The sequence below is a fragment of the Leptonychotes weddellii genome, chromosome 5 (genome assembly GCF_054177405.1).
Source record: "Leptonychotes weddellii isolate Sample4059 chromosome 5, ASM5417740v2, whole genome shotgun sequence".
Lineage (NCBI taxonomy): Eukaryota > Metazoa > Chordata > Mammalia > Carnivora > Phocidae > Leptonychotes > Leptonychotes weddellii.
Window position 1 is genome coordinate 29193480 of NC_138373.1, and position 9724 is coordinate 29203203.

At 49.2% G+C, this 9724-nt stretch overlaps 1 protein-coding gene across 4 annotated transcripts in view; it reads left to right on the forward strand.

The window, feature by feature from the left end:
• The window catches only part of TMEM186 (transmembrane protein 186), a 7209-nt gene extending 3727 nt beyond the window's left edge, over window positions 1-3482 (forward strand). For 2 of the 4 annotated variants that reach the window (XR_004072894.2, XR_014145358.1), the window contains one exon: window positions 1006-1142. Coding sequence is in view for 1 of the 4 variants with exons in the window: in XM_031019977.2 (XP_030875837.2) it covers window positions 1006-1641 (636 nt within the window). In the remaining 3 variants the exon portion in view is untranslated. Of the gene's footprint in view, window positions 1-1005 lie in introns of all 4 variants that reach the window. The other 2 variants (XM_031019977.2, XM_081820062.1) reach the window with 2 other exon arrangements.
• The last annotated feature ends 6242 nt before the right edge of the window (window positions 3483-9724 follow it).

Genomic DNA, 9724 nt, shown 5'->3' on the forward strand with positions numbered 1-9724 from the left:
TTTTTTTTTTAAAGATTTTATTTATTTATTTGAGAGAGAGAATGAGAGACAGAGAGCACGAGAGGGAAGAGGGTCAGAGGGAGAAGCAGACCCCCGCTGAGCAGGGAGCCCGATGTGGGACTCGATCCTGGGACTCCAGGATCATGACCTGAGCCGAAGGCAGTCGCTTAACCAACTGAGCCACCCAGGCGCCCATGGCTAAGTGGTTTTTTAAAAAAAGTAACTGTTTCCGATACTGTATTCTGAACCTGACTGTAATATACTGTATGCCATCAGAAGTTTATAAGGATTCAGTCATTCGCATATAGACCAGGCTCCTGGGAAACAATAGTATCGATTACACTAGGCTGCCATAAAGCAACCCTATTACTGCTGCTTTGTTACCAATCCATGAATCATTGTCCTTATAAATCAACAACGAATCTCCCTTTCTTATTACCCTCCTTTTTGTGTCTAGTGTCAGTAATATTTGTACTATCTATACTGTTTTATGTCTTATCAGACTGTGTTGATGTGGGTACTGACAATTCATCTTGGAAACAAGATAAACTTAATGGTATCGCGAATACAGTACCGTCAGTGTATTTTCTCTTACGGTTTTCTTAATCACATTCTTTTCTCTAGCTGACTTTATTGTAAAAGTGCTGTATATAATACATGTAACAACAAATACGTGTTAACGGATTTATCGGTAAGGCTTCTGGCCAACGCTGTGCTATTGGTAGTTGAGTTTTCGAGGAGTCAGAAGTTGTATGTGGAGTTTTGACTGCTGGAGGGTTGGTGTTCCGAACCCCTGCGTCGTTCAAGGGTCAACGTAATGGCACCCCTCTTGCACCACTTGTGTGAAGCTCACGTGAGCTTAAAACATCCTTCCCTGTGTCTCTGGTAATAACAGCAACCTCACAGGATCGGCAGGGGCCTCCAGGTAAGATGCTCTGCAGGTGTTTATTTTGTGATTCGCGTGGTTGGGCTCTCGAGAGCAACGGTGTCCTGTCTCCCTTCCAGGCCGCCCTCCTCCGAGCCAGGCTACGGTTGGCAGGCCCAGCTGCATGGAGAAGGCCTGTCTGCGGGCTGTGGTGCCGCCCCGGGCAAGATCCTGGGAGGCAGGTGGGGAGCAGGACCCCCACCCTGAAGGAGAAGCCTGCAGGCACGGAGACAGAGAAATTCCAGATGGTCTACCGGTTCGATGCAATCCGAGCCTTTGGGTACTTGTCCCAGCTGAAGGTGGCGCAGACGGCCCTGACGCTGCTGGCCCTGCCCCCTGGCTTCTACTGGTACTCGCACGGCCTCGTGACTCTCGGCTCCTTGTGCTTTGCGGGCGGGATAGCTGGCTTCGCCCTGGCCATGCTCTGTTGGATGAGCCACTTCTTCCGGAGGCTGGTGGGTATCCTGTATGTGAATGAGGCAGGCACCGTGCTGCGGGTAGCCCACCTGACCTTCTGGGGCCGGCGGCAGGACACGGACTGGCCCGTGGCAGATGTGATGCCCATGACGGAGAGCGCGGACCGGCCCCAGGAGCTGTTCGTGCGCCTCCAGCAGTACAGTGGGAAGCAGAGCTTCTACCTCACGCTGCGCTACGGACGCATCCTGGACAGAGAGCGTTTCACGCAGGTGTTTGGGATGCTGGGCACCCTCAAGTGAGCTGGGAACTGGGCCTCCAGGTGGCCCTGGGCTGCCTGCATCTCCAGCAGGAAGACCGAGGGCATGGGTGAGGCCAAAGAAGGGGCTCAGGCAGCCGAAGACTTTGCCAGGGCCTCTAGGCCCTTGTCTTTTGGGATGAGGAAATTCATGAGGTAGGAGCTACTAATTGGGTTTAGGAGAGTGGTCCTTCGTACAGATTCTTACTGCATTTGTGTGTGACATTCAGCCAGATAATGGCCAGAAGTTTGTTAACTGCCAGTTCTTGGAGGAAGCTATGTTGGGTTCACTCAAGCTGTGCTGAGCTGAGAAATCAGAAGGCAGGGAGGTGTGGCAGGGGGAGCACAGGATTCCAAGTGAGAACGCTTGGGTGCTTCTGTGAAGCTCACATGAGCTTAAAACATCCTTCCCTGTGTCTCTGGCAATAATAGCAACCTCAGTCCTCAACTCCTGGTCCTGGGGCAGGTTATCGAGTCTCGCTGAATCTTGGTTGTCACATCCATGAAAGGGAAAATCCTGCCTGTCTCATGGGATGGGTGTGAGAATAAACAGTAAATGTCAAGGTCAGTGCAGAGGTGATGGTGTGGTGCAAGGCTTCCAAGCAGTCAGGAGAGATTTCCCGAGCCCTGTGCCGGCCCTCCTCAGGGACTCAGCCCCAGAAAGGACCAGGAAGAAGCCTAGATAGAGGTGGGTCATTTGACCCCGCCAGGATGGTGACTGCACAGTGACTGGGACAGGTATCGGCCCGGCCCCTGCCAAGATTGTGTTCAACACCCAGACATTGGGGGCCCTCCTGTCGGAAGGCTCTGCGGTGTGCTAAAGTGATATGAACTGTATTCTGGTGCATTATTTTATAAACTAAAGCTAATTATATGCACTGCCCTTCCTCTCAATTAGTAATACATGTTTGTTATGCAATCTGTAACAGAGTAAAGAGGAAGGGAGACATGATCTTTGTAATTTTGCCACTCAAAAGTAAATAACTACATGTTTTGTTGTGTGGACTTCCAGTCTTCTTTTATTGAGGTATAATATACAGAATGTAAATTTATCCTTTTACCATTTTCCAGTGTACAATTCAGTGGTATTAAGTACATCTACAGCGTTGTGCAACCATCACCTGGGTCCATTTCCAGAACTTTTTCGTCATCCCAAGGAGAAACTGTCCCCATTAAACATAACTCCCCACTTCCCCTGGCCGTTGTGACCACTCATCTGCTTTCTGTCTTTGTGGATTGGCTTATTCTGGACATTTCGTATAGATGGAATCAGACATCCCATGGTCTGTGATGTCTGGCATCTCTCACTTGCCATCCTGTTTTCAAGGTGCATCCGGGCTATAGCGTGTATGAGCTTCATTCCTTTTTATGGTTGAATAATATATGTGTAGACCATATGTTGTTTATCCATCTGTTGATGGACATTTGGATTGTTTCCAGCGTTTGGCTCTTGTGAATAATGCTGCTGTCAACATGGGTCTACAGAAATCTGAGGTCCTACTTTCGGTCCTTTTGGATGTGTGCTGAGAAGTGGAATTACCGGATCATAGGGTAACTCCACGTTTAACTTTGTGAGGAGCCGCCAGGCTTTCCCACAGTGGCTGCGCGATTTTATATTCAGCACTGCCCGAGGGTTCTAGTTTCTCCCTGTCCATCTTTTGGATAATCACCATCCTAATGGGTGTGAAGTGGTGTCTCACTGTGCTTCCAGGCTTTTCTAAAAACATAGATGTTATCCTGTACCTGGAAGTGTTTGGGTTTTTTGCTTCCTGTAATACAAGACTATTTTAGTTGTAAACCATTAAAAATATTCTATCACAAGAAAATAAAAACCTTGTAACGATTTGAGATGTCTGACGTTAACTGTGTTGTAGTAATCGTTTTGCAGTATATATACATAGATAAATCATTACGTTGTACACTTTTAAGTTGGTACAGCGTTATAGGTCAGTTATAGCTCAGTAAAGTTGGGGAAAACAATAGGCAGCACACCTTTCCTAAAACAAAAGGTGGAGATAATTTGATTTTTTCATTTAAATACTCTGTGTAAAAACAAATTCAGAAATTGCAAAATACTCCACTGAGTGGATGTAGCTGGTCCTTAAACCTTTACTACTTAAGTCATTTCCATTTTCCCTGTTTTTACAAAGGAATGTGGCATATCATGGGGCGTATGGGTGGCTCAAGCGGTTAAGCACTTGACTTGATTTCGGCTCAGGTCAAAGTCTCAGAGTTGTGAGATCGAGCCCCGCTTCAGGCTCTGCACGGGGCGTGGAGCCTGCCTAATATCCTCTCTCTCTCTCTCTCTCTCCCTCCCTACCCTCCTCTGTCACTAACACAAAAGAAGTTTGGTTTTCTTAGTTAATTTATTCCATTTCACAGGCACAAGTAAAGCCTGTAATACAAGACTATTCCCGCAAGCTTCCAGATTAGCCCTTCATTCTGCCCAAATCTCCTGTGCCAGGCCCTGCTCAGCACTGGCCACAAAGAGGCTGATTTGGGTCCCTCTGGGGGAGGCAGGACGGCCGGTAAACCAGTGCAAATGCGTACTTAGGTGACTGGGAGCAGTGAGGGGGGAGTGGGTCGCCATGAGGAGGAGGCAGGAACAAGAGCAAGAGCGGGATGCATGTGCTGGGGCCGACCCTGATTTGATCCTGAGCGCTAGGGAAAGCCTGGAGGGTCAGAGAAAGGCGAGAACGGTGGAAGGAAGCGCGGGAGCTTTTATTTTTATACATTTTTAAAGGTTTTATTTATTTGAGAGAGAGGGCACAAGCTGAGGGTAGGAGCAGAGGGAGAGGGAGAAGCAGGCTCCCCGCTGAGCAAGGAGCTTGACAGGGGCTCGATCCCAGGACCCCGAGATCATGACCTGAGCTGAAAGCAGACGCTTGACTTACTGAGCAACTCAGGTGCCCCAAAGTGTGGGATCTTTTAGAAACAAGAAGAAACCACACTTTGTAATTTGTATTCAGTTGTAGTTAGAGATGCACATGTAAGGTCGTAGGTTTGTGGATTTGATTCCTGTGGTTGGAGACCCTAGTCTGGGGGAGTGTGTGGTTATGTCCCTCAGGCGTTTGGGGACGCTGGGCACCCACCATTTGGGCATAGCTGGGGTTTTCCCAGACACAAGGGCTCTGCATGCAGGAGAACACTCTCCCCGAGCCCTGACTCAGAGCCTGGGCGTCCCGGGGAGCCACCAACCCATTCAGAAGCACCAGTTCTTTGTTCAGGGGAAATGGCATGTTGTTCTTGTTTTAGGCCGACTCTCAAAAATCTGACCAGAAGCTGACCATTTCTCCCCCTGTGCACCCCTGCCATTCGGATCCACGCCGCCCTCATGTCTCCTCTGGGTTGTGGCAACCTGCTGCTTCCATGATCCTTCCTCTTCTAGAGTCTGTTCTCACAGCAGCCAAAGTGATCCTTTGTTTTTGCTTTTTGCTTTTTGTTTTTTTAAGATTTATTTATTTAGAGCTAGAGCATGAGTGGGAGGGGCAGTGGGAGAGGGAGAGAGGATCCTCAAGCAGACTCCCCACTGAGCGTGGTGCCCCGATGCAGGGCTTCGTCTCAGGATCCTGGGATCACCAAAGTGATCCTTTATTTTTATCATTTTTTATTTTTATTTTTAAAGATTTTTTATTTATTCATTTGAGAGAGCACAAGCCAGGGGAAGTGGCAGGCAGAGGGAGAAGCAGACTCCCTGCTGAGCAGGGAGCCCGACACGGGGCTCGATCCCAGGACCCTGAGATCACGACCTGAGCCAAAGGTAGACGCCTAACTGACTGAGCCACCCAGGCACCCCTATAAAATGTCTTAAGAGGTATTAATGATTTGACTTTGACCTCATTAAAGACAAGAATTAACTCAAATAACCCCTGGTGTTGGTCTAGTTGTAAGCTATTACTTGAGTGAACCTCACTCCTGGAGATTCTGGTTATGTTGTGGGATGGGTCCCCAGAATCTTTTTGACAAGCTTGAAGCCGATTCTGAAATGCAGGCAGGCTAGAAATTTCAGATATGGACTATCAGGAGAGAAAACACCACAGTAACTCATGCCTCTGGACTTCGTGTTCCCAGGGCAAATTTTTTTGCCTAAAGAATAGGTTCTCAGCTCTGGCTCCATGTGCAGAATCACCTGGAGCGCTTTTTAAAAAGTACCATTAGGGGCACCTGGGTGGCTCAGTCGTTAAGCATCTGCCTTCGGCTCAGGTTGTGATCCCAGGGTCCTGGGATTGAGCCCCACTACCGGCTCCCTGCTCAGTGGGGAAGTCTGCTTCTCCCTCTCCCTCTGCTGCTCCCCCTGCTTATGCTCCCTTGCTCTCCCTCTGTCAAATAAATAAAATCTTAAAAAAGGAAATGTCATTGCCCAGGCCCGTGACCAGGCATTGCTATTGCCCGGGTCCCCCAGGTGATTCTCACGTGTAGCCGGGGTTGATGATTGCTGCCCTGAAGCATCCCCACACTGGAGGTGAGAGCCCCATTCTCACCAGTGGCAGGAAAGAGGCACCATTTCGATGTGCTGTCTGTTCCCACCACCAGCAGAGGGCACACGGAACAAATGCGTTGTTCCCTCCCCTTATTCCCCGGGCCAGAACCACAGATCTTCACTTGACCCCCGAGGGCTCCTGCAGCACGCCAGGGGGGCAGTACCTGGGATCTGTCCAAGCTCACCTGTGCTCAACCCCTGTGGATTCTGGTAGGTGCTGGGGTATCTGCATTTTTATGCTTCCCAGGTAATTCCGAGGCACCCGGGCTTTTGAGAATCTCTGGGATTTACCCTGCCTGGAAGCCATGCAGATGATAAAGCAGTTTCTCAGGAGATGCAAGTGGCCTTCAGATTCAGGCAGTGGATATATAGGCGATTCCCCCACTTTGACGACAATGCCAAAATAATAATCTAATAGAAATACCCAAGCCGACTTACGAGGATGTTCACTGAATGTTTCTAATAGCTAAACGAATGAACAGCAGTGACAAAACTGGAAGTTAACAGTTTGTGAGTAGGTCACGTGGGTGAATAAATGTTGGCAGAGCCATACAATGGAGTCTTACATGGCCCTTACAAAGAATGATGTTGAGGGGCGCCTGGGTGGCTCAGTCAGTTGAGCATCCGACTCTTGGTTTCGGCTCAGGTCATGGGATTGAGCCCCGTGTTGGACTCCATGCTCAGCGAGGAATCTATTTGAGTTTCTCTCTCCCTTTGCCCCTCCCCACCATAGGCTCTCTCTTTACAATAAATAAATACATCTTTTTTTTTTTTAAGATTTTATTTATTTATTTGACAGAGAGAGACACAGCAAGAGAGGGAACATAAGCAGGGGGAGCCCCGCTGAGCAGGGAGCCCGATGCGGGGCTCGATCCCAGAACCCTGGGATCATGACCTGAGCCGAAGGCAGACTGAGCCACCCAGGCGCCCCAATAAATAAATACATCTTAAAAAGAAAAGAATGAGGTTGAATTATATCTGCTGATGTGGAAAGGTAACCATAGGGTAATGATAAGTGGAAGAAAAAGCAAGTCACAGAACAATATAGTTTCATGTGGTCTTATTTCTATGTTTGTACAAACCACGTAGATTCTAATTTGTTCACAGTGGTTACGGTTGGGGGTGGTAGGGGGTGGACAGGATGGAGGGAAGATGTGCACATTGAACCTTATAACCTAATACTGTATTTAAATTTTCACGATAGAGTATGTTGTCTATCTTAACAAATGAAGAAAAATGCTGTGAAAAACAAGGTCTCTTTCAAGTCAGCTTTCTAGGTGAAGAGAAGTTTCTCCACCATGAATTCCCATTCTGGACTTGGAAGCTGAGCTGACATTGGGAAACATTCAGTCGTGGAGATCGTTGGTGACATGGTCATGTTTGTCCCTCCTAGAGTGGTTTTCCTGGCTGTCTGCTGAGACCTGTCTGGACTCTGGGCGCCTCCGTGCCCTGGGCTGGGTATAATTTAGCTGCAGGTAGTGGGGTGGTCTATACCATGTCCGTTTCCATACGGTACTTGCTATGGACTGAAGGTGTATACGCCCCGCAAAATTCAGATGCTGAAGCCATAACCCCCAGTGTAATGGTGTTTGGAGGTGGGGCCTTTGGGAGGTGATTAGGGTCCCCATGATGGGATTCGGGCCCTTACAAATAAAGAGGCTTTCTGTATGACCTCAGGAAGGCCATGTGAGGACATCAGAGGAAGAGGTCCTGACCAAGAACCTGACCATGGACTTCCAGCCTCCAAAACTGTGAGAAATACATGTTTACCGTTTAAGCCGTCCAGTGTGTGGTTGTTGGGGAGGTCATCAAGAGGGCACGACTGCCAGTTGACCCTGAAACTGGCCCCGGGCAATCGGAGGCTCCTCACCCCCTGCCCTGTCCCTGGAATGCAGGTTCCGCCTGACTTCTCTGTTTCCGGAAGCTGCCCAAGGACACTTCGTTGACATGGTGATGTGTTGGTATTGAGACCATCTGCACAGTGGACACTCCTGAACCCAGTGAAGGCCTCCATATAAACTCTTAAGATTCTGGCAGGTGGGTGTGGAGACCTCCTCATCTTGCAGCTGCCCAAGACAAGCCTTGTAAGTTAAGTTTCCTTGCTTATTACCCCTGCCTCCTGCCTGTCTGGGGTCGCCTGCCTCTCTCCAGTCTCGCCCTGCCCTCTGTGCCTGGGGGCCAGTTCCAGTTTGCAACTGGGAAGCTCACCAGGGGGGTTGTAAGCCAACAGTGGTATTCTGTCGTAGTCACCTGAGCAGACCGATGTGGTCCCCCAGAGCACGGTGAGGTCGGCGCTATCCGGGGACATTCACAGTGTGCACAGCTGGGAGCTGGTGTCCTCCCTGCCCTGGTTACCAAAGATAAGGCTTCTGTCATTCAAGGACCATGTTTAGTGCACTTCACAGCGCCCATTGGTGGGCTTTGCTGCTTGCGGGGGTGGGGGGGCAGCCTGGGGTGAACTGCCCAGACGACCGGGGGTGGGGGCTTTCGTTTTGCTGCTGCTTTGTGACTTAAGGACTTGTGAGTCCCCATGTGGAAAGCACCAGGGTCCCTTTGAGCCCCAGGCAGAGTCCAACTTTTATGGTCTTGTTTTGATCCTGTGGCATTCAACTATAAAATCCTGCCCAGTTAATCAGGGACCGTACCACCTGGCCGTGTTTGTACCAACGCTGGTGCCAGAACATCCGCTTCACTGATTAACAGTTGAGATAGGCCCCGGCACTCAGTCGGGCTTGTATCCGTTTCGGGAAATAGACTTAGTATCTACGAGTAGGAACTTAACTTTGACAGAAATATATCATTCTTTGGACACTGTATGTCCTGCCACATTGTATGTGGGTCAGCTGTGACCCATTAGAGGAGTTCTCTCCGTGCCTTGGGTTCTTCACCTGGGAAGCAGCGATGACCATAGCACCCACCTAGGGTGGTGGGAGGACTGACTGCCTGGAATACACTTAAAATAGTGCTCGGGCCAGGGAAGTATTCGATAAGTGCTAGCGAGCGTTACTGTTAGCAGCCTCCTTTTGTAGAGGAGGTTCAGAGATGTGAAGAGACTTGCTCAAGCTAGAAGGCAGCAGAGTTAGGTCATTCCCCCGCAGCATCCTGCCTCCCCAGCACCGAAGGAGAACAGAAAGTAGAAAACAGTGTCTGTTTTGAACGGAGAGTATTTGACCTTGAGGTTTTGGTGCCTTCCACTACCCACTCTAGTAAGTTACTTTAAGAGCTCACATGAATGCCAATCAGTTCAGGTTGACTTTCCAAGGCTAGTGGGCAGACTGGTAGCTAGGCTGACCGTGAGAAGGGTCCTGGAGTGGAAGACAGTCCCCACCCTCACCCAATCCGAAGCTGACTGCATGTGTCTACACACACGTTTGTTTATACACTAATAGACCATCTTTCATACAGCTGTGTGTTTCAGATCCTGGCTTCCAAGCTGTGTGATTTTCAGCAGTTCCCCCAACGTCCCTGAGCTTGTTTCCTCATCTTGAAAATAGGCATACGAATACACAGCTCATAGGTTTTCCTGAAAATTATAAAGATCCCGCAGAATATGCGTGCACATAGTAGATGCTCAACAAATGATAACTATCATTACTAGATGTGATGA